We start from the raw sequence: 26,428 nt of genomic DNA, 5'->3' as shown, positions 1-26,428 counted from the left end.
TACACTGCTATGACTTTTTCAACATTGGGTACTTTTTTTTTCTTTTTTTCAGTTAAAAATGATTAATACTTTCCTGTGGATACTGTGTCTTACCGCAGCATATGTTTCCTTCCACAATATTTTATGTTTGTAGAGTGAGCCTAGTTTTACCCATGTTTTATGACTCTATGAAAGCTTGAAAACTAGGGATAAAAACTAAAAGAAAAGCTTTCAAAAGTATTTTGTGACTTGACTTGGGCACTGAAGCTGTGGGTTCAAAGCCCATCTTGGATCTTGAACTGTCAGACAGTAACAGTTTGAACATTCTCTGTTTGATGCATCATTCAAATGAAGAGTCATGGACTGTTTACTTTTAATCTGCTGAGGGAGTTCTCTTTTGCTAAAGATCTCCTTATTCTCTACAAAAAGAAAAATTATTTTCTACTGCAATCTTAAAGAGATGGATTTAGGGTAGGGTGTTTCCCTGCATTGTGGGGGAATTTCTCCTTAAGCCACAGAATACTGCAGTGCTTCTCAGTGGCCCCAGCGCACGCTTTTCATTTCTTCCCCACTTAATAATCAGAACCTGTTAGCAAGGCTGAGCATATGCAGATCAATCTTGTTCAAGTTGTTCTTTCTGTCTACTTCCACTAGTGTGAAACACAGTTCTGCAGTGTATGGGGGACACCCCACTCTCCTCAGGTATGGTCGCCCCCCAGATTCTGATTATGTTCCATACACATTAAAGATACCTACTTGTTTTATGGGTTTCTCTATAGTGAAAGTACAGAAAGAAAAAATTCCAAAAGTTACTTCCTCCTACCTATCTATTTAGGATAGGATAAATCACACTCCAGAGATACCTGTCTGCTTATACTCACAAAAAACAATGATCTTTGACCATATCTCTGATGAGTTCAGGCTTAAGTGAGAATGGATCCATCCATGAGTTACTAGTCTGCCATTTCTTCTCCAATCAACAATTTATTGAGAGTTTTATTAGAAGATACTGCTCTTTATGAAACAGCTTTATAAATAGGGGTAGTTTTGCAAGAACATCGCCTGTAGTAATGCATTCTGGCATTTGCAGACTATTTTGCAGGAATGTTTATAGGAGGAAACACCTTTGCAGATCAGACTCGTCTAGACCCAGTGAAGTGGTACATGGTATTAGGATCTCGCAGTATCGATTTTAGGAGCGAATTTCTTGTTCTGAGCAGTCCAGTTCCCAGTAGTTATTCCTTTCCAAAGAAAGTCAGGGGTTTGTTAGCTTGTGGCAGGGCACAGGAATCTAGCCATATTTAGCTCTAAGAAAATATGTATTTCCCTGGTAGAGGAGACAGTTATGAGAGGATGGTTTTAAACTAAAGAAAAAAATGTTTCAAAGTGGAGGGACAATTTAAATTCTTTAACCTCTGCTTGTGTTAGCTACTTATTGGCTTCTAGTGTATGAAAGCTTCTTGGCATGTGCCCTGCCTGGGGTCGAGTAGGACGTGGGAGAGATTGTACTTGGATGTCTGGAGTACTACCACTTGGGGGGGAAAATGTGTAGCATTCCAACAGATATAATTAATGACAAGTGTTGTTGTCTTTCTCCTGTGCCATCCACCCACTGGCTGCCTGGTGCTGACCCCTTGCTGTCCTGCTGACCTCTCCAAAGTTTATTTTAAAAAGGCATCCTTGCTTTCCCAAACTTTTCAGCTAGGCTTCCCTTGGGCTTCTTGTTCAGTGCATGCCCAAGACTATGCCTGTGTCCACTGCTCAGTGATCAGACACAAGTGTTTCCATTAGAGGGATGATTAATGGAACGTTCCTTGGGAATGGCAAAAGGAGAAGTGGGTAATACAAGTCAAGAAACTTGTTAAAACTGAACAAAGGAACTTTTTTTCTTTGTTTCAGAAATAACTTATTTTTCAAGTGTGCCGCGAATTGCCCTATTCACTTGGGTCCTGCCCACATCAGTAGAATGCTACAGTTGTTTCTGCAGTGGTGGGTTTGAGAGAAGTTCGTGCTTTCAACCAACCCACTTTGCAGTGAGTGACCACATAAAATAAATCCACCAACTGAATTGGCTTCTGTGTTGGCAGATTTAGTAGACACGGGGTTTAATGCTGCACAGTACAGGTGCATGGAGTTTTCTATATCTAAATGCGAAGCAATAGAACAATGCACAGGACTGAAGAGTATACAGGAATCCAAACTGGCTATTATGAGTGTGCAGCTGTCAAGTTACTCCTGTCTAGTAGCATTCTCCAAAGAGAAACTGCATGACTAAGTCCCTCATTTACATGATGAGGATCACAGCTCAGTTTCTGTCTGATCTCAAGCCTCACCTCACCCCGTGTTTTCCCTGTCCTTGTTATGGGATGTTAGAGGCAAAAACCTGTTTCTTCCATTTCCATTAGACCCTGTGCGTAGCTCTTTGGATGCCCAGGAGTAGCACCGACTCTATCAGCCATGGCATCCCGCAGATTGAAACAGCCCAAGTGTAGAATGGGCATGGTGATGGATTTTTCACAGCTGAGGGGAAGTGGTGAAAAACCTGAATGGGAGGAGAACAGGAGCTCCGCACTGCTGCTTCCCCAGGAAAACAAGGGCTGGCATTTCTAGTACTACCAGGTAGGATCTTCTAGAATGCTTTAGAAGGAAGAAGCCTTGCCATTTTCCATGAGAAATCAGTGCTTTTGTGGCTTGTTCTTTTCAGTCTAAGAGTTTATTAAGGGCGTTGTAGAGACAACAATAGAAAATGTTATCTTCCCACAAATCAAACAGCTCCTCTGCCTGGTAAACTTCACTGTTACTCGGCAACAATCAACTCTGACTGCTTGGTAAGTTGTTATTCAGCATGTGCACATCATATTCTTTATGGAGTTAGTTTTTCAGATCTAGAGCTTGATCCTTTTGCCAAATCAGAAAAATTGGGCAGTTGCAGTGTGGTGCAAGAGGGAGACTGAGGCATGGGGCTGGAGCTGCTGTTCTCTGCTCAGCAAACCAGGTCTGAAACTCCTTTGCTATCTGTACAGCAAAAAGTTGACTCATTCCACATTTTAGCCATTAAACCATTTCTGCACATGCTCCTGCCCTCTCCCGTGGCCAAACCCCATCAGGCACGATGTGCTTTTGAGAGGCTGGTGCTGGTTGGGACCCCCACGTGCCTGCGCAAAGGGAAGGTCTGCCCCTCCCCTGCATAGCAGAGGCATTCTGCTTTTATGGCATCTGGGACGCTGCAGCTGTTACAAGGAGGGGTTTGCTCTTTTTAGAAATTATTAGCAAAGCAAGCATGTTGTTTATTAAAATATGAAGTGTACGTTGTGAACTGGTAACTATGATACAAAAAATATCAGCGTGCGATTCTGGCAGTTTATTGAAAACTCCTTCCTGCCCCTACCCCAGTGAAAGGTGGGAAATATTTTTTGTTTGAACATCCAAATTTAGAATTCAAAATAATTTATGTTCAAGTTATAAACATTATAAATTAAAATTGCATATTGAGAATCATATAAAAATATTAGTGAAAAATATTTTACTTTAGCTTTTCGTTTATGACCAGCTTTGATGAAATCACTGCAATAGATAAAACACAAGAGAGCGAGTGATCATGAAGAGCAGCTGAAACTTTTTTTCCTTATGTTTCCTGTGAAATATGTAAAATATGTTTCCTTATGTTTCCATGTACTAGTGCGTTGTTAACTCAACCTGGAAATGCTGGTAAAGTTGATGTCAGCCAGGCATGATATAGTAAAAAAAGAACTAGAAAAGATCAAATACTAGTAACGTAGCAATAGAAGAAGCATATATGACCATATGAGGGAACAGACTTTGTGTAAGTACTGCAGAAGATACTTTCTTTACAATGACAATTCATTTTGACACAACCTTTTTTTTCATCTTCTTAATAATTAAACTGTCATTTCGGTCTGTTAAGTGTAATAATTACTAGATTTTTTTTCCCCAAGCTTGTTGAGCTTTTGTCAGCTACCGTTCTTCATTTATTTTATTTATATAGAGATTTTATTTACTGTATTTGAATGATTGATATTCATTCACTGTATTGTTAATTCTTGCACCCTTATTGGAGAAGACTAACAAGCTTTGTCAGTTCATTGCTGCTTCGTTTTCTTTCGTATATTTAACATCCATTGTTGATACCAAGTTACAGTTCTGTCAGTTGTGGCTTGAAGACAAGAATGAGGTAAATGTTAGGGGAATATAAATTATTAAACAATTTGCAGGGGTGGTTGATTCTAATGAATTAAGTTTCTTTCCTAAGTACGTGTATGAATGATCAAATAACTCTATGGCATAGCTAGAAAGAAAGAAGTGCCACTGCTTTTCACAACATTTGTGAAAGAGATTGTATCATACAGTTAACTCCTGATTTGAGTAAAATAGTTTTCAGCCTTATAGGATCTGAAATTGAGTTGAAACAGGCCAAAAAATTGATAAATCATAGACCCCACCTTCAGGGCAACTGGGTTAGTCCAGTGCTTTAGAGTCCCTAATACTGTCGTGTGACTTGCATCTTGTGAAGTACACAGTGGTTTACACTTTTGAGATGATATCTATAGGCAGAGAACAGGCCGTACTCTTTCACATCTCTTCTAGACAGGCACGTGATTTTTCAAGTCTAGGATAGTTTGCTTCTGGCTGCTAGGCAAGGAGAAGAACTACAGTTCTGAGTTAGAAGTATGGTGTACAGAAACACTGCATTTTCCTGAAACAACGGAAAGATTTGTCAGTATTTGATCCTCTCTTTTTGTGTGCAGTCCATAGGAGAAAAAAGATGAGGTGTTTGGCATATGTATTTCTGAAAATGAGCGTGAGTATTCCCACATAACAAATAATGAGGAAAAAATGGGTTTCATAGTGGAACAGGTTGAAATGCAATAGGCAATGGGGTGCGTTAGGAAGCCTTCTCTTTTACTTTTGGTCTAAGACTCTTTTTAGCTGGATGTGTGTTGCAGTTTAGTAAAGACACACAAGAGATCTATTATCCTCAGGATGGCAATTAAGTTTTTAAAAAAGTATTCCTCATTTATGAGGAAAATGGTTAGATAAACACGACAGTGTTTCTCACTGATGGCTGTTCCAAGGCCTTGCTTTATTTTTTGTTAGAACCATTGTAGTACTATCATTTGCAGACTGACATTGGTTTACATTGCAGTTTGGATTATTTTCTCCATTTGTATAATCACAGGCCAGCAAGCGGAGTCTGTGGGTGGTTTTAAGAGATTTTCTAGGCTTCTTTGTTTCAAGAGTTTGGTGTCCAAACATTATATGATTTGTTTATACTGATTTCATTGTGAAAGAAATAATAAGTCTGATCTCCTCCTCTCTTTAATGTAACTTGATAGCATGACAGTTATCTCAAGCATGATTTCAGTTAGGTCTTATTTGTGCTTGAAGAATATTGCTGTATAATATGCATGGTTAGGAGTGTATTTTCTCTGCTTCTGGTGGCAGCCTTAAAAGCTAGTGTTTCCTTCATGCTATGATTGTATTGTTTATATGACAGCTAAAAGTATTAAATTCTTAGAGCTAACTGAGATTGGGCATAGTGTTTTATTCTTACTGTCATTTAGGTTACATTATTATTTCTGCTTTATTGTATTTTATTGTATTGTATTTTAGGCAACTTAGTTTTACTCTATCATGGCAGAGTAAAATTGCTTGTAGCCTGATCCTGGAGACCTTCTCATAGGGTCTGAATGCATGAGCAGGCTTATTGGAATCATTTGCATAAAGAGAACTTGAGTAGTGAAGGATTATTTTTATTATTTATCTTAATAAAATATTTTGTTAAGATATAGCTGTATATTAGTTAACGTGCCTCATATGGAAAAATATTAGACAAAACAGCATCCTGAAGGCCGTGGCTGGAGTGGTCGCTAGTGGTTTCTGTGCTTTACACAGTAATGTAGACTTACTCAGGAAATGTGAACTCGGACTCTGTTCCTTCCACAGCCTTAAGGTGTTTGTTATGGCATGTCACAGGAGACTGTCTAAATGCAAGTACAGCTATTTACCTACTTTCCCAGATAAAAACAGCCACTGTATAGCAAATTTTTCAGATACTCAGGATTGCACAGAGAAAGCACAAGAAGTACTGTTATTGCATCCTACCAGTTAAAGAAGCCATTGAAAAGCAGAGTACTGGATTGCAGGTCCTGCTTTCATCAATTCTGAACTTGGTGTTAAAGTAATAATTGGGTAAAGAACAGAAATTATCTAGGGGGCATGGGGTGATCATCAGGATAGCTCAGGAACTGTTGTGATCATTAGCCCATGGAGCCATTTTCTTCCTTACTCTTTTTTCTTTGGCCCATGAATGTTGAGTTATTTTTAATGTGACAGCTGAATCATCCCTATCACTTACCCTGAGGGTTAGATTGTCAGCTAGGAGGTGGTTTGCTGTCTTAAAGCTAAGAAATCTAAAATCTGTATCTCTTGTACCCTGGACAAGCATTCTCACATCCTTGCCATTGACAAAAAGGGGAATCTTGCCTCCAACCTCTTCACTCGTGGTCATCTTCTCTGTGAAAACAGCGAGTTCTCCTCAGGCTTGTTGAAGAGCTAGAAGAGCCAGCTGTCTCGAGGAGACAGCTTGTGCATCTGTGGATACTTGCTGACCAAGCTGCCAGGCCCTCTGCGTGAGGCCCTGGCTTTGCAGCTGAACAGAATCACAGAATGTCAGCGACTGGAAGGGACCTCGAAAGATCATCTAGTCCGATCCCCCTGCCAGAGCAGGTACACCTAGATGAGGTTATACAGGAAGGCATCCAGGCAGGTTTTGAATGTCTCCAGAGAAGGAGACTCCACAACCCCCCTGGGCAGCCTGTTCCAGTGTTGTGTTACCCTTACTGGGAAGAAGTTGATTCTCAAATTTTAGTGGAACCTCTTGTGTTCAAGTTTGAACCCATTACCCCTTGTCCTATCGTTGATTGTCATCGAGAAGAGCCTGGCTCCATCCTTGTGACACTCACCCTTTATATATTTGTAAACATTAATATGGTCACCCCTCAGTCTCCTCTTCTCCAAGCTAAAGAGACCCAGCTCCCTCAGCCTTTCCACAAAAGGGAGATGCTCCACTCCCTTCATCATCTTCGTTGCCCTAACTCCAGAGAGGAGCAGGAGTTCACCTCTGGGCTTGGTGTACCTCATTGCCTGCAGGTAGCTCCATACTCAGCATGTATTATAGCTTTCTCGGGTCATTCTTCAGAGAAACCTGGCTCTCCTCTTAACACTGAATGAAGAAACTGAGTACTTAACTTCAGACCTTTGATTTTGTTCCAGGGATGTGCTGTTTAAAACTTCACTCTTACGGTGCCTAATTTGTAAGCACCTGAATTCTTTATTGAATCTAACCCTGACAGGTTATTTTGTAACTAGCAAAGTTTTGAATAAGCTCTTTTTGACAGCTGTGGTTAATGGAATTTAATAATACATGCTAGGATGAAATGATAAAATAGCCGTTAGCAGATCTTCCAGACTAAAAGCCAGCTGTTCAGTAGAGTTGCTGGACATATATCTATATTTTTGACTGTAACTGTAAGTGGAGGAAAAGCAGGTCGATCGTTGAAGAGCTCTGTTAATCAGAGTCAAGGAGTGTCTAATCTGCATTGATGAGCTGCCAGTTGGAGAGGTTTCTGAATTTAAGAAGTCCGAGTTCTTGAGGAAATCTGGTTCCTGCTTGTTAACGTCTCCCTTTAAGCACTTTTTGAGGTACATGGTACCTGAGGTATACCCTTTGTACCAGTGAAGCATGTAGGACAGCATTCCTGGTGTCTGCTCCATCCCACATCATTAGTATGCTTTTAATATTTCCACTTGTAATGCAGTAGCAGCCAGAGTTAATGACTGTAGGGCAAATCCAGGAGCACACATCCAGTTCCTACTCGAATCAACATACAAACGGTAGTAGAAGCTGAATCTAGGGTAGATTTGGCCTTTCCACTAAAAAGTGGAGCTGCAAGCAGCGGAAAATATTAAAATAATCCAATAAAAAGTACATTTGCCACTTCACAAAATGAATAGCAGGGTAGCTGGTATGGATTTTAGGTGAAAACTAATTCTTCATCTCAAGATGATGCATTTGCTAAAGAAATGGTTGAATTTGCGTGTAAAATAGCAGCACTGGACTAGGCAGGGGAAAAATACATATTACCAAAGTATTCTGCAATACTGTCATTTAACTTGATCACTGGAGTGATGAGTCACTGACAGCAGATTAGTTTTTATTTCACCTTTGGGAAATATTCAAATACCCTCACAGGATTTTCACCTTTGGGAAATATTCAAATACCGTCACAGGATTTTGAGGCAAAAGGAGAAGCAATGAAGTAATGATACTGCTCCTGTGTTGCAAAAAGACAGGTTAAAATATTTTACTTAAAAAAACCCAAACAAACAATATAAACTTGAAAAGGGATAGAGGGGATAGAAATAGTATAGCTTTCTTTAGCTTTCTTTTGCTGTTGGAAAACCAGGGCTTTTTCTTTCCTCCTTGCTGTATAATAAACGCAAACTTTGGGACACTTGAAAGGTTTCCTCATACCTGAGTCAGAAAGCTGAGTCCAAATATAAGGCTCAACTGCTCCTCTCCTCTCCTAAAGGGCTAGACAAAGTGTAGCTTGCATTTTATCCACCACATTCAATAGCATCTTCCAGGTTTTCCAGATATTGTCAGAATCCTCAGATCCAAATGATAAGTTAGAAGTTGTACATCTAATCTAAAATTAAAAAAAGAAAAATCTGTGGAAGAAGTCCTCTTTTTAAATATTAGCCTTTTCAGCTCCCGCCTTCTGTCAGAATATGTGACACTCGCCAGACACTAGTTCTCTCCCAAAAGTGGTTTTATTTTGCAATTCACCTCTAATTCCCAACACTGAGAGCTGGGAGTGCTGGGTGCTGAGGGCTAGTAAGGAATGTATAGGAGCTTAACAGCAGGAGCAACAAACCCAGGTTAAAAATTCAGTGACCAGGAACAAATGTGCCCTTTATTTCATCTCCCAGCTAAAACCCTAGATACAGTTTATTGGTTTTAAACTTTTCTCATTTAGTAGAAAAATCTAAGCTTAGTGTTTCTACTTAATCACAGCCACTTTAAATGGGACATATATGGCTCTATAAATTAAGCTAGCACAGAAGTATTCTTTGTTTAAAAGACGTGGAAATTGTTTGACAGTTAACTATTAAATGGTATCTAAAATACTTGGAATTTCCTCTGAAGAAGTGTATACTTCAACTGAGAATGACAAAATCAAATTTACACCGCAAGTGATGGAAATGTACTACTTGATGGTCTCAAAGTCAGAAGCTAAGTCAATGTCTGAAAAATACTGAGCTACAGTGGTTCTTTAAGGTCACACAGCAGTTTAGTGGCAGAGTCACTGTCTTTTGAATGAAACAGATTTTTTTTATCCTTCAAAACACATCAAGAGGTCAAGTATTTTCAGTCACTTTGAAATGAACTAGAGAACTCCTGATTTTTTTTTCACGCAGAATAACAAGCAACTATGAATGTGCCACCGCAAGCATAGTCATTAGCCCAATGGTCATGTATGGCACTTGTCTGTGGTATTTTGACTGGGGAGTCCATCCTGGACTTAGAAAATATTTTCTCAAAACTGACATATTCTCATAAAAAGGTCTGTTTCTTGATTTAGTGTTTTTCTGGGAAAGGGATTTGACCAGGTCTCCTCCTGGCTTCTAGTTCAGTGTCCTATCCAACAGGTCATATGTCCCCCATAGCAAATATGGATGAGTCCCCTCTTTGAGGAGCAGCAAGATCTGCAGCATCTTCATAATACTTCGGATGTACTGTTCTTCTCAAATTTTGGGTCTTGACATAAAAAGGCTGGAATGAAGGATATGGTGTTGTGCATACCCAAGTGAAGGCAGAGAGCCAACAAAATGCTCTTGTAATTACAAGTGAACATTCTTGTATCATAAAACTGCAAAGAAAAAGCTATAAATCAGAGCTGGCCTGGTGGTCCCTGGCAGCAAAGCACAGGAGATTTGAGCTCATTCCCTGAGCTAGCCAAGAGTGGAATCCTTGTGGAGACAGCGGCTCATTCCAAGGGAAGGGCATTCCTCGTGTCTCCTGAGTGATGGTCATGAAGCATTGATTTTGGTGGGAGTCAGATCCAGTCTTCAGCCCTGTAGGAGTGATAGCCTGAAAAGTGCTGGCCATTGTGGAAAATGAAGCAAGTTGAGAACCAAAGGAATTTTATCTTCAAGAGCTCTTGTGCATGTTTAGGAGCCTACTGCTTTCAGTGTTAGGCCTGCACTGTTGTCCAAATCCCATATTTGATCACTTATTGTTATAGTTGAGTATGTGAGATTGTCTTTTAATTCAGGTATCTACTTTCATGTTTCCATATACTCACTCATGACATGAAACTGTGCTAAAACATTTTTATGGGCATTAAAAAAATGAAACTAAGTGACAATATCCAAAACATACTGAATTTTCTGCCATTAATGAATGTGGATTCAAACTTCATCTTGTTAGAAGTGGGCTTTTCTTCAGTCCTGGAACATTTTTCCTTTTTTTCTTTCTGGTGTCTCATGAGGATGTCGCTCTTTAAAAATCATTGATCTCTCTGGATAATTTACCAGTTTCAAAAATAAGCACATAAGTAGCAGGAGAGTAGGAAAGAATTAAAGCTGTTAGTGCTGGGCAGTTTTCTAGAAACTTTCTTTAACACAAGCTGTGTGTTGGGGGGGGGGGTGTTTCCTGTCTCTCTGAAAGATGTGGCTTGAGCTGAGCCCACGTTTACAAACAGTTTGGAAGGAGCAAAATAAGATGATCTACTGTTGTTAAAATAAAAAAATTTTAAAAAGCAAAACCAATTGAGAGTGTACAAGTGATTATAGCAAAACAAACCCCAAATTGACAGCTGCACAAACAGCACTTGTCCAGCAGTGGTAGTCAGCTACTAGGAATACCCAGTTTCCCATCAGATTGGTAAGAATTTATAATCACTAGCACATTAGGGGACTCTCCTATAATGAAACCACAATTTGATTATGGAGGAGGTAAAGGAGGGAGGGCAGAAATTCAGAGTCTCACTTTGCCAAGTGCATTATCTGCCTTTTGATAATGGTACGTGACCAAGACAGACAGTGTTTTCCAGAATCTGCCCCTACACTGGTTTAAGAGCTACAATCCTGAAAGGTGAAGGGCTCTTTCCCAAACAGATGTGGCCTCCTTCAATTCCGATAAACTTCCCTAAAAGATGATGGAAATCTGTACCACGCAGGATGTGCTCAGCACATTGAGGGATTGAGTTAGTAATGTCCCTGATAATTGTGGATACCTCATTGTAGGAGTCAGTTTTTATTTAAATTTTTTTAATAGGAGTATACACATCTGTCTTTATACCCAGCAGCTTTTCTGGCCCACAAGAAGTCCTCTGTGAGTTTCCCCAACTGAGCTCAGTGGGATCTCTGTCAGCTGCAAGATTTATGTCATCTTTTTCAGTCCTGAGAACTGTTCCTTAAGCTTTTCACATCTGGATTTAATTGGAAAGACATTAAAAGACATTAAGTGTGCTGGAAAAGCATATTTTAGAGAAGATCTTTATAGACACTTCCATTAAAGGAGCTGATGGTTGTAGGTTAAAATGGGATGAGGACAAGCCATCAATGGTTAGCAAGGGCAAAATTACATTACGAACTACTTCAGATGAGAAGTTTGGCTTTTAGCTCTTGGGCCTGACTCTGATCTCACTTAAATCAACTTCAGTTAGGAGAAAAATGCTGGTTAATGCAGTGTAAAAATACCCTGAGATCAGAATAAAAAATTTTTGCCTTTTGGAAACACTCAGATTTCTCATTACATGCCATATATGCTAAGTATAATGCTTTTAGCTGTCAATCTGGATTTGGTACTTCATTGGATGTACACTCATGCTTGTAAAATGAAACTTGGAGAATTAAGAGGGGGATTGGTCGTTAGTGCTCTGGTGGAAGTATCCTTCTCCAAATGTTGATATGTGGGCCACAGGAGCAGAGTTACAGAGAAGCAGAGGTATGAGTACATGGGCTTCATTACAAATGTTGTGATACAAGAATCTACAGCCCTACCTAAACTCCTCCATTGCTCCAGCTACAATGTGCTGCTTGAAGAAGCCAATAGGCAGTCTTTTGCATTAAGTGTAATCTATTGCTTTTCTCTTCAAACCAAGGTTTAGACTCACTATGTTTAGACTGACATGCACTTAAAATCTAAGGTATGGTGTTGGTATGAGAGAACAAATTTTTTTTCATTTAAAAATTGCTAAAGTCAAAAAATCTTTTAGTATCCATTTTTTGACCACTCTGCATGAGCGGTTGCCTAAGGAAACCGCTTAGATAACAGGATCAATGCTTAAGTGTTGTTTAAATATAGCTCAGCTTAGAGCTCATTGATTTTGTTAAAACAGTTCTGGCTACATTTACACTACTCATAATATGGGTCTTTGCCTCATTTATGTGCTGCAAGCTGTGTAGTGAAGGCTGTGGTAGGGATGTTAAAAACAGGATGGAACTGTGGAGGCCACACAGATGAAGAGGATTGTCTATTGCGGTATCTTTTACAAGTCACTATGAACACTTGCACAGCCAGTAACCTCAATCCACTTATTTAAAATCCAGAGGTCAAAATCTCCTGCAATATGGATAGGGTTAAAGACAGTGGACTTGCAAATCCATGGCAGCTATGGGCAAGATGCCTATAAATAAATAATTAAATAAATCAAATTGTTCTGAGAACACAGCTGACAAGGATATTTTCCAGCCATCAGTGATGAAAGAGACAGTGATTCATGGCCTTTCTTCCCTGCTGGTGCAGGATTTTGCCTGAGGATATACATTGTGCTGTTTTCAGTTTTAGGTTTAAAGCCATGTTTCTTAAAGTCACCCATAACTTTTGTCTGCAACTTCTCAGCCATGCTTGAGTGTTGTCTCAGTTGCATGATCTAAACCTCTACCTACCCTTATAATAATTAGCCATCTAAATGCTCTCATTTGGAAGTCTCTAATTATTGAAAGCACCTATATTAATTAAATATCTACCTTCTTCTGAAAGTTAGTGTTAAGTAGCTTTTGTCTGAGCACATCAAATTAGAAGCGAGATTGATCTGAAGACTAATTGCTGACTGGTGAATTTCTGTTGTATATACTTAGTGTAAACACTTGAAAATTTAATTTTAAAATATTTTTCTGTTGGTAAGTAAGATGTGATGATGCATAATTCTTTCTGTATTTGTTCTTTCAATTGTAATAATTGAAGAAAAACTATGAAGTTTTGAATTTAAAAATAAATTTACTTTAAAACAACTTCCGAGTTTGTAGACCAGAACCAGTAAAGACTAAAGAGTATACACTGGAAAGGTACTGAAATTACCTGACAAAAGAGGCTTGACTAGGAGTTGTTTTAATTACTGATACTGGGGCCAAACCTTCACACCTCACTTACTGTTAGAGGACATAGACACGCCTCAGTAGATACTGGCATTGAACCTGAAAGCTCTTTCAAGACATTCATGAAGAAGTGCCAACTTACTGGTTTCCAGCATAGATTGCCACAGAGGCAAGAGTTAGCATTTCGGTAACACCTGACAATGTTGCTCCTCACAAATATGTAAAGAGGGAGGAGTCCGAGAAGATACAGATTTAAGAACATTTCTTCTCTGAGTCCCATTACAGATCTCTTTGCGATCTTTTCTTCTTTTATTCCCATCCACCAGTAAGAACGCAGTATGAACTTGGCAGTCAGACTAGCCTCTCCACACAGGATTAATCTCTTAAATTGGTGTTAAGTTCATGAAGTTTGACATTCATTATTATTTATCAAATACTTTTCATGTGAAAGCGTACCTTTTAACTGTTTTTATAATTAGGTGTTTTTCAGCATGGTTTTCTCTCTTTGTGGCTAGAAACTCTTGAATCACCATTAAAGCAGTAGAACTGTCTCACCTCAGATGATCGTGCAGCTTTTTCTTGGGCTTTGAGATAACGTTTTGACATTAATTACACCTGGAATTACTGCGCAGTGCCAAGAATGGCGGTCAGCTTTCTAGTGTGGTGGTTCCCATGCTAAAATAAGTCATACCTAACTGACTGTCTCTACTGCTACCTCAAGCAGTCTAGCTAAGTAGACTGTTGAAGAGAAAACTTGCAGAAATAAAATTCCATGTTTAATAGTGTCTTTTACTCCATACACTTGGAATATTGAAAGGCATGGTCCTGTGTCCAATAAAGCTAGGTGGAAGAAGGTGACATTTATGCTGTTGTTGATAGAAGCTCTGCTTAATATATTGGAAAAATTGTTCAAGAACAGTTAATCCTTACTTTAGGATTATCCCCAGAAAGCTGGCAAGGTCAGGCTGTACGTGGATTGTGTGTCATTTAAATGCTGGCTGCATGAGTTGCCTGGGGGTAGCATTAACTACTACATGAAACTTGTTCTAAGCTGTATCTGTGAATCATCATTCTTTGTTTGAAGGTGCTGGACTCCTTCTACCCTCCAAGCTCCTTCTCTTGACAGCTGCAATCAGTAGCCTTAATTGTAGTGCCTATCAGGTGACTATGCCTTTGTGCAGAGATTAATCAGTTAGGAAAATGTTATTTCCATGTAAACTACATGAGTTAATCAGATTATAACCCTGTGTTTTCCATGCATATCATAAACTGTGTGAGGAAAGGGCTTAAAGTAATTTAATTAATGTTTACATTGTGCAGTGTGAAAAGCCTTTCTGAATTTAATTTCTAAACAGATGTTAACATTGGTTCACATGAAATCTAATCAACTGGGGACAATAGCATATTGGGAGGAAAGTGGAGAAAACTCCTAGCAGAAGTTATAGCTTGTGATGAAGTAAATTAATTTACAACATAAGCTGTGGGGAAAAGGGATTCATTTGCAATACCCACCACGTAGTTTTTGTTTAACATATATGTGGCCAAACTGGTAAATCTAAGAGAATTACGTGGATATTTTAAAGAGTCAAATTTTAGCTGCTTTGTATGTATGTACATAAGTCTACACAAGCAAATATTATCTTCCCTTTGTGCATTTCTGTATGCACACAATTTTAGGTGTGGACAAGTTAAAGCCAGGTGAAAGCTTCATCAAAAAATTCTTCCGCAAGAGAAAGTAAAAACAGTCACCAAGAACAACAATTTTAAATACATACAAATCTAACTAGTTGCTTAGCTTTGTTGACACGGAGTCCTCAAACTCGCCTCTGCAGCTGTGATATCGTTGGGTTATTTTCGACAGATTTTAAATGTGAAATTTAAATCCACATATTAAAAAGTCATGTAGTGCATCTCATTACCGATGCAGACAGCTTTGCTGCAGTGTTATTGCATGGATGATATTGCCTTTTGAGGCCTCAACTGCCAGGGAGAAAGGAAGAACCTCTCTGCTTTATGGGGCCTTTTTTTCTCTTGGCTTAGAAAACAGATGAAAATTGATTGTTTGTAAATACACTTGCGACAAGTTTTGTTCATGCCTTAACTCTGCTGTTGTCTAGCTCTGTTGTCTAACTCTGGCTTGCAAGTGAAATCAAGGACGAGAGCTAGATCTGTCTATCATTTTAACCTGGCATGCAAGCATTTTCTCAAGGCTAAACTTGGGCACAGCCTGAGACTTGTTCATGTACGTGGCACATGGCTACAGGTGGTATGACCACAATGAGTCATTTGACTCTGCAAATTCAGTCCAGAACTAAGACCCAGCTACCGAAGACAGTAAAATCTTGTCCTTCATGACATACCCTGCACTCTGACTTAATCTATTTTTGCAATGTAACTGTTTTTGCCCATATTTTTTATGTCTAAAGAAAACACTCATTAAGGCCAAGCTGAATATGCTTTTTTATGTACTTAGAAAACTGATGTTATGAGACATTTCACCAGTAAAGTAACAGTATCAAGCAGTGCATTTATTATGATTGTCTCAGACCTCCTTGGTAAAGTCAACTAGAAGGAACACAGAGAACAAGAAACTTTTACAGTTTTTGGTTTTATGGAACAGTCTGAAATGCAATATAGATATAAGAGGAAAAACACAAACTACATACTGTGCTAAAACAAACATGTGAAAATTTTATCATGAGGATGTGGTTCTTAAGTGCACATGAGCTAGTGTAGTGCCTGCCTGCTGTTCTTGCTAAAAGAATGATCTTATTTTACTAGACTGTCGTTATAAGATGCTTAATCCCCAGAGTGAGCAACAGGAAGAATATTTGCAAGTTTCAGTGCTATTTATTAATTGCCGATTGACTTGAGGAAAGCTAAAAAATTACTGGAAACATCCATCCCCATCCTGATACACATACATACTAATAATGGAAATGGCAGCCAAGACAAACAGCTAACAGCGCGGTGCATCCTGTTGGCATCGTATTTTTGGCGCTGTTGTAGCTACACGGAAAACAAGTGATACAAGAAATGTGTAAGGACATCTGTTCTGTAACCTATGGGGCTTCACTCACAAAACAGTTGTAAAATCTTCTGGGGGAGTGAAAAATTTCTCTGTATCTGTGCAGATGCTCTCTTGTAAGAAAAATATCAATGGAAGGAAGTGTTGAGCCTTTAAAAGAGGAAATTGTTCACCAGATTCACTGTCAAATGTTCCATTCTTTTCTTTCCTTTTCATTTAAACTAAGTTATCTGCCATTCACCAGTTATATTTAAGCCAAGTGGTGTAAATCTGTTGGGACTAATAGAATTGAATCATGGATTAAATTAGCCCGGTGTCTGCTTGTGTCGCAGATGAGTCTGTAACAAACTGCTGCTGGTTTGGCTGGGGGGGTGTGAGTCTAGTGCATCCGCCACAGCTTGTAACTCTTCTTTGCTGCATATTACCTGGGTTCTGTGTCACTCTACTGACTATTCAGGTCACAGCATCTCTCAGCTGTCAGCTTCCTTCCTGAACCCAGCATCTTCATGTCTGTCTAGGGGCATGACAGGGAGAAAAGAAACATTAAGGACATCTATTAAGGTCCAAAGTGTTGTTTACTTGCCAGCTTCTCTCAGCTTTGCTGATGCTTCTAAATGTAAGCAAGCTATGGGAGAAAGAAAAGGGGAAGTTTCTAAAACACTGCAAGGCTTCTCTCTACCATTCCTCTGCTGCCCTTCAGTTACATCCCATGAATGGGCATTTTAACAAGGAAGGAAACTTTACCACAATTGAAATGTTGTTGCAAAAGTTGGGGTATAAGTAGTAAGGCTCCACTGACAAACACCCTACACCTCTAGTTGGAAGATGGAGGATACAGTTACGGGACTGGTTTCTTGCTTCTTCTCCCCTCTGATATTTGGCTTCAGAAATACAATAGATCTGAGATCTATCTTCTATATCACATTTCAGTTTGGGAAGGGCATGGATTGAAGAAGGCTGAGATGGAGAAATGAGACTGCACCATGTTACAAGCATGAGGATTGGATGTTGTGTTTGTATTCAACATGCTTATCATAAAACACCTTGAATCTTACCATAATTTTATATGTTTCCTTTAACTATTCCATATTTATTTCCTTGACATACATAATGATCCATGCTTACAGGCAAAGAGTTCATTATTTTATATTGTAGTAATTCTTCCCTGGCTGTTAGAAGAGGAGAGATGCCCTCATGATCTGTTTCTGTTGAGATTAATATTACTCCCGTGGCTAATATTCCTCCAGAAAGTTCCAAAGCAGCTTTTCTGGAGAGCAGCCCTGAAAGCTTCTCTGTAATTGATGTGCTATGCCTTGCAATAGCCAGTTCTATGAGTAAGACAGTAGTAAGTAAAAGATGTACTCATATTCAGAGCAATTCTAGAAAGGAACTAGGAAGTTTAGGTTGGTCTAATTAATCTTGGATGATTTGGGGATTTCAGTGACCACTGATCAAGATCAGACTGTTCTGCATATCATATGATCAACCTGCGAACTATTCTTGAATGAAACATTACTTGGCTCTATTTCTTACCAACAATGATCAGGGCCCTTTCATCTAAACCACTGTACAAACAAATAACCTGAACCAATAGTTCTGCCACAATAAGTTTGCAATACACACATCAGACCTAGAAGCTAAGAATGGATATAAAAAGGTCAACAAGATGGGTTCAAAAGCAGATGAGGCAGCAATTAAACTTTGTAGGAGGAGCATATGTCTCAGCTTCCTTCTCTCCTTGCAGTGCTACCTAGTAATGGTTTTTGAATTGCCATACTTAAGGAGAAAGGAGATTCTTATTGTTTTGCTAATATACATCACCAAAAATTGACATGAGAGGAGAGGAGATTATTGTGTTGCTAATCTATGGCCAACTAAAGTACAATACAGAAGCAGTCCTGTGCAAGGCAGCACAGGAGCCAAAATTGCTCCCCTTCCTCACATGATGAGTAGTGCTTGCATTGTGATGAAAAGGACCCCAGAGAGAGGAGGAGAAGAGAGAAATTGAAATGAAGAAATGTGTCAGGTTACTGGAAGAAACAGAGAGGTTGGGAGGTGAGTAGATGAAAACCCTTGTTGCCACTGGGAGAAGTTATTTCGGCTGAACAAACAGTGGTTTTGCTCAGTGATCAAGATAGAGGATGGAAAGGCAGATGGCAATTAGGGCTTATAGGAGTTGAGAATGCATGTCTAAAACTACAAGGGACACTGTGAGGTGGTAGAGAAAGTGCTGTCTTATAAAAAATAAAAATATATCAAAATGTCTAGAAAAACAGAATAAATTAGCAAAAGCAGAATAAATTCACTGGGGAACTCAATGGACGATAAAATTGAAAAATCCTTCAATGGGAGAAGTAATTACTGAGGTGAACCTGAGACTGAGCCCTTAGTCATAGCATTGGAGAAAGGATAAAAAGATTTTAAGATGAAGGGGAAAACTATGTCAACGGATGAGAAGAAGCAGCAAGCAGCGGGCAGGTTAGCTGTCAGACCAAAACACGTGGTAAAGGTTGAGTGGATGGGTAAGTAACAGTGATAATCTGAGATTTACCAAGACACTTTGTTAAATGTTTAGCTTTTTATTTGTTTGTTTGGGCAAAAACTATAGAACTTTGCAGACTAGAAAGATTCCATCTTTATGCATTATGCCTGGGAGTACCTTGTACAGCCTTCTGAAGCATTAGCAGCCATTCATTACTATGGACAAATCTAGGGATTTTTACTTCAGGGCAGCCTAGCAATTTTTGTGCTGCTATTCATCTCACCAAAATACACAATGTCTAATAATATTTAAGTTGTATAAACATACCTTTCAAAGGAAGGAGCTGTTGAGAGAATCCAGACAAAGAATTAGTACAAAAGCATATCTAGTACTTCATTACAATAGCAGCTCCTGTTCCTGATGGAGTCCATGCTCTCCAAAAGGAATGGGAAATGAAGATGGAGACATGGATTCTTTCTGTCCCAGCAATTAAGAAGAGAGCAACTTCCAATTTTCTAAAAATCATTTGTTACCTCACTATAAAGAAAAGTGCTGTAGGGCCTGCAGTCAATTCCAGTGTTTGTGATGTTACCTTAGATGACAGCGTCTGTGAAAATGTACCTTGTTTCCTTCTGTGATTAGTTCCAAATGCATCTTAGGTGGGAACGATTAAAGAAAAAAATCAGTTTTTCAGTCCTGCTTTAATTTCACCTTCAAGACAGAACTGACCTCAGCTGTTTTATTGTGCTGGATGTGTTTTAAAAGTTAGCGACATGGTGTCTAAGAGTTTCATAATCAACATTTGATAAATTATTAGTAATTACAAAAAAATAATTTGTATTTCACCAAAGCAATTAAGGATGAGAGAAGAACAATTTTGAGTCCTAAAGGAGAACTCATGAAGATATGAGAGAAGCTGGTCAATAAAGAATGCTCTTGCACAGAAAAATGTCAGCTGAAAATTGATCATACTTCTATTGCTGACAATCATCCCATATTGGCACACCCTGTTTAGCGCACTTCACTACCTATGTATAAGACATCAGTCTGCTGCCTTGGAGTGCTGGCAGTGTCCTGCTGACCCTCTTCCTGTTGCTCACACCTTCTGCAATCAACTACAAGACAAGAATTTGTCCACAGGAGCTCCGGAAATCATGGGCTCTGGGAAAGTGCATGGAGAAGCTGGAGAGAGGGGCAAGAATCCTAAAAGTATATCATGCTGATGGTGGTGAATCTTGCATTAAAACAAATGGAAGTCGCTCATACGTGCCCAGAGGGAAGAAGAAGAAAACATCCATGCGCAAGCACAGTTGTTTATCATGAAGCTGTTAGCTCTGTAGCCTAAATGGCTTCAAAATATAGGAAATTATTTAAATCTACAATGTCCTTCATTTGGTTTAAATACAGTTATGTCAGTAGTTTTTTTGACGGCTCATTTTTTGTTTAGGCAGCGTTAAGTGCCTTGAAACAGTTTTCAGAACAAGGACTGGACCCAGTGGAAGGGGCTATGAAAGTTGAAAACGGAGCACATGAAAAGTAAGTGCCATTTAAATCCTCTGCATTTTAATGCCTGTGTGGTGCGGTAGATAAGAAATGTTAAAGTGCTTAGTTGCCCTTTTAAACCTGTGGAGTTTGTGACAATTTGAGAGGATAAACAAGATTTCAGGTTTAGCATTACTGATAATGTTTACTAATGAGCTATGAGACAGTCAGTCCTCCTATGGCAATTCTAAAGAAAAGGATTTTCTTTTCATTGTATTGGTTATGTGTAAGTAGCATAACATCAATTTTGTCAAGTGTGTTGTAGCACATGATATTGCCTGTAAATAAGGGTAACTGTTTGCCAAGAAGTCCTTATGTCTGCAAGATTAATTTTACCCCACCGAGTTTAAAAGTTAAAATTTCTTTCAGGTCTTAAAAAACTCATACATGGAATATTCACTTTAAGTAGTAGACAATAGAACCACTTTTCACACTGGATTTTCAATTATTTAAGAAAGTGGGATTGTCTGTCCAGTATAGATTTTTTTTTCCAGCTGCTAGTCTGTTTATATAAGAAGGTAGTCTTGCGTTACTAAATAAATTAGGAAGTAATAGAATAAGAGAAAGAAGACTAAAAGTGGTGTTTGGAATTTTCAATACATATATCATGGCTATTTATATACTAATTTAATCAGAAACATTTTTCCATATGATCTCATCAGCATAGTATTTGAACATAAATATTGTTGTTTCACTTTAAAATGTTACCTTCCACAGTGACCTTTGAATCTCATGTGCCATCTGCTAATAAACATGTCTTAAAGATGTGCAACCCTGGACCTCACCACTCTTGTTAATATATTAATCTTTCAGACAAGTCAAGCATCTGGGAGAGAAAGCAGACAATAAACAGACTAACTCAGGCACCATTGCTCAGGACTGCAAGGATTCAAAGGCTGTCGTCTAGGAGCTTCCCAGCACCCACGGCTGCCACTGCATCCCTATAAACCTGTCAACACGCAATAGGGTGTATCTGTACAAGGAAATGAATGACTAATACCATTATTTGGGTCTTATGTGAAGACAACACTATTCTAACACAAGAGATAGTATACATGGTACTGTTTATTCAACTGTGGAAAAAAATAAAATTGGACTTTTCCCTTAGAACCTGAGATCAGAGCATTACTCAATTGCCCAGAGGCGGAAGAAGTCTGATCATGTTACTGGAGGTTAAAATAACAACTAATTAACAAAAAACATTTTAAAATAAAAGGGGGAAACTTTAAAATTGATTAATATTGAGGAAAACAAGTCAGCATTGGTTCAGTTATACAATTTTTTCATAGTGTAGTTTTAAGTTCAGCTTACTGTTTTTTAAATAATGCTTGAATATTTTAAAATTAACCAATGACAGTGCTGTGAGAATTGTAGTTGTTGTCTTCATATATAGTCATACAGCTTACCTTTTTATGCAGACATTATGCATTCTTCATTCTATATGAATATGTATGACTTTAAGGTGCACTACTCAGAGTTGTATGCAAACTGAAGTTTAAATCATGACAAGTATTTGCTTAACATGAACAGATGTTAGTTATGATCAGTCTTGATATACTCCAGGACAAAAGCAGGTATGGTATTTGATTTTCCTTGGCATAATCGAAGAGGCGTCTTGCCTCCAAGCAACATTTTCCCCTTCAATTCTGCTCTCTGTTGTGTGAAGCACATCTACACCACATTATGTGTGTTGTATCAACCCACCGTTTGCATTGACTGAGCGTTTTTGATCTCTGCATTCGGACCAAGGGCAAAAGGTAGGACTGCAATGGTACCAAGCTGAGGATGGAAAACTGTTGATAAAAAGATTGTTCTTTTGTGAAAAGAGTGGCAGCAGAGCTAAGACCTGTGGCTGCTCTTTACCAGCATATTTATTTTAAGTGTGTGGCCAAATGCAGTAAAACCACATCAGTTCATGTGTACAATGACAGTGTCGTCTCTTTCTTTATTATTCACAGGTAGACAACTAAGAGAATTAAGTGCAAAAACAAATAAACAAACAAAAAAACAAACAAAAGCCAAACAAAAACCACAAACAAGCAACAAAAAAACCCCAAACAAATCCCACACCTCCCCCCCCCCAATTGGAAACTAACAAATGACTGGCTACCACACCAAAGCCAAGGTTTAACCTACCTTTCCCATGCCACCACCTTCTACAAACTTACCATGTTAGACCAGTTATTCTGGCATTTAAGTCATTTATTTATCCAAAATATGATATTTTATTTGATGTAAACCTAATACAATAAACACATAAAGCTTCTACCAACTGCATAACAGTCACGACAACACTACACAGGATTTTAGAAGCATTTGAACCAAGTGACTCACACAGGAAAGAAGACAAACAGCAATGTAAGGAAATGGTGCATGGTATGGTGGCATTGATTCACCTCTGGGACAGGCTTCAGGGTAGCATGCATCTTGCTCTTACAGAATCAGTGATTACTAAAAATTTGGAATCCTTTTTGCTATTTCATGTTTCTCATGGGTATAATTCACTCTCCTCCCAGCAGATGAGGAGCCTTTGTTATAAAAATTTGCTATTTTCTAGGGTCTGACTCGATAAAAGAGTCAGGAAAAAGCCAAGTCTTTCAGTTCCCACAGAACTGGGCAATTTCCAGAGGCATTTGGCACCTGGCAGACTCAGGTTATTCAGTCAGGAGCATACAAAAATAATAGAACAGTTTGGGTTGGAAAATACCTTTAAGATCATCGAGTCCAACTGTTAACCTAGCACTACTTCTTGCAGACCAGGTTTCTCAGGGATATGTTACCTGCCTAACTGGCAATGGAAACAGAAATTCTACTGTTCCTTATCCTCGGTAGTCAGCTCAGAAAGCTGAGAAATAGGCTCAGTCTGTGCTTTGGGAACACCTGTCAGTATGCAGAATAGAAGTGGCGTAACTGTCCCCTCCCATGGAGAAAAAGAACAAAAGGAAGAGTCAAACCCTTGACAACTCTTGTCCTAAGAGCAAGATTGCGTGGGGGAGGTCACATATTAGCATGATTTCTAACTGTTTTCCAAGCATGGGATTGACTAATAATTGATGTAATCACAAGCCAGAAAGTTCTATGCAGCCTGAGGTAAAGTACAATCAAGGTAAGACAGAGCTTTTCCTGCCGTAAATCCGACAAAAGAGTTCCTGCTCCCAACTGGCACAGATGAGATCTCAGAGACCTCAGTATGGAGCTCATCAACTCACCTGAACTCTGTAATGTCATTTCGGTGTCATTAAGTCACTCCAAGGCTCCTGTCTCAGTGAAGAGGTCTCAGTCTGTTCACCTGCATATCACACATGAGAACCTTCTCAAACAAAATCTGGTAGTATTTACACACATATGTACAGAAATGCACTTTAAACAGTTTAGCATTATCAGTAGCAACCTCTGAAGAAGAGAGATGTTGCAGCAGCTGGTGGGCTGGTCTATGATCTTCAGTCTTGTTAGTTCACAGCTGTTCCTCTTAGTTACTGAGCTGGCAGCACCTGGAAACTGCTGGGGCTAGCTTAAGTCCAATGATCTAAAAAATGTTTTAGTTTCCTTCAGCAGCCTGATTTTTTCCTGATTTTGCTTCCCCGATTTATATAAGAGTTGGTAAATAGGTGCTTATAGAACCAAGCAACCTTCATATTTAGTTTTAATAATTAGCTAATGTTGGACACTGGAAGAGTATCTATATATGTCTTTAATATTATTAGTTTTAGAAGGGTTGAGTTTGCTTTCTTGACAGCAGTTAATATTTGTTTTATTTTTTAGATTATACCATCTTTGAGATGGAGATTTTGTCAAGCTTCTGTTTGCAAAGCACCATGAATAGTTTAGTTCCCTGTTTATCATGCATCCCACACCTCTCATCCTGGATCTCAGAGCACTTTCAAAGATGAGCAAATGCCATATTTTACAGATGTGCATCTAAGGTGCAAACTTGCACTTAGGAATAAGGAACAAGGCTTAGGATTGACAGTCTGCCTGTCTAGCAGACTACTGAGAGCACTGTGGTGAAGACTGTGTTTGGCTTCTTAAGGACTCAGAAACCAAATTGTCATCAGTTGTGGACCTACAACACTCATTAATCAGGAGGAATTATGCTAAAGAGAAAATAGAACCCTCAAGTTTTGTCTCATAAGATCTTCTCGACACATTCTGGGGGTCAGTGAATGAAGAACTTGCACAGGACAAGCCTCATCACTAAGTGAATGGGGTATCTGATACGACTTGAAGGATGAGAATTCACATGATTAGTTTTATATCTGAGTTATCATCTGCAATCCACACTGACCTGCCAACAACTCATCACACTGGAAGATTCTGTTCTCGCATTGACACATGTAGTGCTGATTTCCAAAAGAACAGATGTTCCAATGAACCGGAGCTGCAGCTGCATTGGGGCTGTAGGGCTGGAGAAGAGGGTGCAGATTTCTGTCCCCAGCTGTCCCAGCATCCTCTGGTTTACAGGGGAGCTGAATTTACCCCTCAGCTATAGCCCTCACTGAACACAACAGAGAATTATACCAGCATATAAATTCACCTAATCAAAGTCACAGTCACAGTATTTAAAAGATTTAGCCGTCATCAGCAACATTTTTAAAGAGTCTTTGGATAATAAGTAGAGAGGAACCTCAGGAGCTCTTGTTCCCTCTTCTGTCTCTCCCTTCTTAGCACGAGGAAGGGGCTGAGACACAACAGATTTTAAAAATCAGGAGGGGAGTAGGCAGGATGAATGGCTGCAGGAATACAGAATCTCCTCCTCCTTGGCCTGAAATGACAATGAAACCGAATCCTTCCGCAAGTGTACACAAAGCCCTTGATCTCCATGACAGTACTTTACTACATGCATTTTATTGGTGGGTGGCTAGTTGTTGTTCTCGTCTCTCTGGCCTTCTCCAGCTCTCCACAGAACAGCAGAAAGTTTCCCATCTCCTGCAGCGAGAGTTGAGCAAAAATTTAAAGCTGGATTGTTTTCCAGTTAATAGACAGAGGGTTGGTTTTTCATTTGTTTGTTTCAAAACACTATGTAAATAAAGAAATACACTTGGTGAAATCTCTTTACCCTCTCCCAGAAACATCCAGCATTTCCCTACTTTAAGCTGCACCCCATAAGCAGGTACGATTTTCTTTGCCCAAGTGAGAATGGCCTTTGCAACCCCAGAGAAAAATCAGCAGAGGCCGGGAGGTTATTTTTAATGATGGTGAAGACAAGGACTATGTCAGTGCCCTGAATAGAACATTTCATGATGATTTTGTGTGCTTTGGGGGGACATCATTCTGTGTCTGGTGGGAACAGATAGTGACGGTCGTTCACGCAGCCTTCCTGCTCAAACGCAGCAAGTTACCTGCCCTGAGCAATAGTGTTTGGTGCCTATATTTGGTGTAGCTCCCCGAGAACATCTCCAGAAGGACTGGAAGGAGAGAAGCATGTCCTGAGCAGCAGCTAGCTCTGCCTTTCCCTCCCCACAGCTGATGAACCTCATGCTGAAGCTGTAAGGTACTGTCAGGACGAGGCACAGGGAAATGTGGCTTCCCCTCTGGGTATTTACCTCTCGTGCAAGTCCCTTTCTGTTTGTAACTGCATTCCTAAGACATTATATGAGCTGAGCAAGTGTGTATGTTGGTAGATGAGACGTGTCTGAAGTGTTTTGGTGGTATGATTTCTATTATTCCACATGAATGGCACTGGCTTTCGTTTTTTATCGTAACAGCTTGCTGTTTGCTTTATGGAGTTAGTCATGGTTGGCTGTGCACTTTTGTGCTTGGTGTTTTAGCTCCGAAGCACTTCAGTACAAAGGAAATTTAAAAAACAACAATGAAAATGTTTCTAATCTGTTTTTAATTAAATAGACCTCAATAATTGATTTATGAGAAGGGGGAAAGCAAAACAGAGCGGTTGCTAACCTGAAAATATGACTTATTTAAGGGTCAAACTTTCCTTTATTTATGATAACCGGGATCTAGGGAAGCCTGAATGCCCATGAAGTTTTTTCCAA

The 26,428-nt window shown here is 39.2% G+C and overlaps 1 protein-coding gene across 10 annotated transcripts in view; it reads left to right on the top strand.

The window, feature by feature from the left end:
* Positions 1–22,363, top strand: part of STAU2 (staufen double-stranded RNA binding protein 2) — a 172,775-nt gene extending 150,412 nt beyond the window's left edge. For all 10 annotated transcript variants that reach the window (XM_065053811.1, XM_065053805.1, XM_065053810.1 and 7 more), the window contains 2 exons: positions 20,344–20,432; positions 21,252–22,363. In XM_065053811.1, coding sequence (XP_064909883.1) covers positions 20,344–20,432; positions 21,252–21,345 — 183 coding nt within the window. In that variant the 3' untranslated portion in view covers positions 21,346–22,363. The remainder of the gene's footprint in view (positions 1–20,343; positions 20,433–21,251) is intronic.
* The last annotated feature ends 4,065 nt before the right edge of the window (positions 22,364–26,428 follow it).

This window comes from Columba livia, chromosome 2 (genome assembly GCF_036013475.1).
Source record: "Columba livia isolate bColLiv1 breed racing homer chromosome 2, bColLiv1.pat.W.v2, whole genome shotgun sequence".
NCBI classification, from domain to species: domain Eukaryota; kingdom Metazoa; phylum Chordata; class Aves; order Columbiformes; family Columbidae; genus Columba; species Columba livia.
The sequence above is the reverse complement of the archived record's forward strand: the minus strand, read 5'-3'. Positions and strand labels throughout refer to the sequence as shown.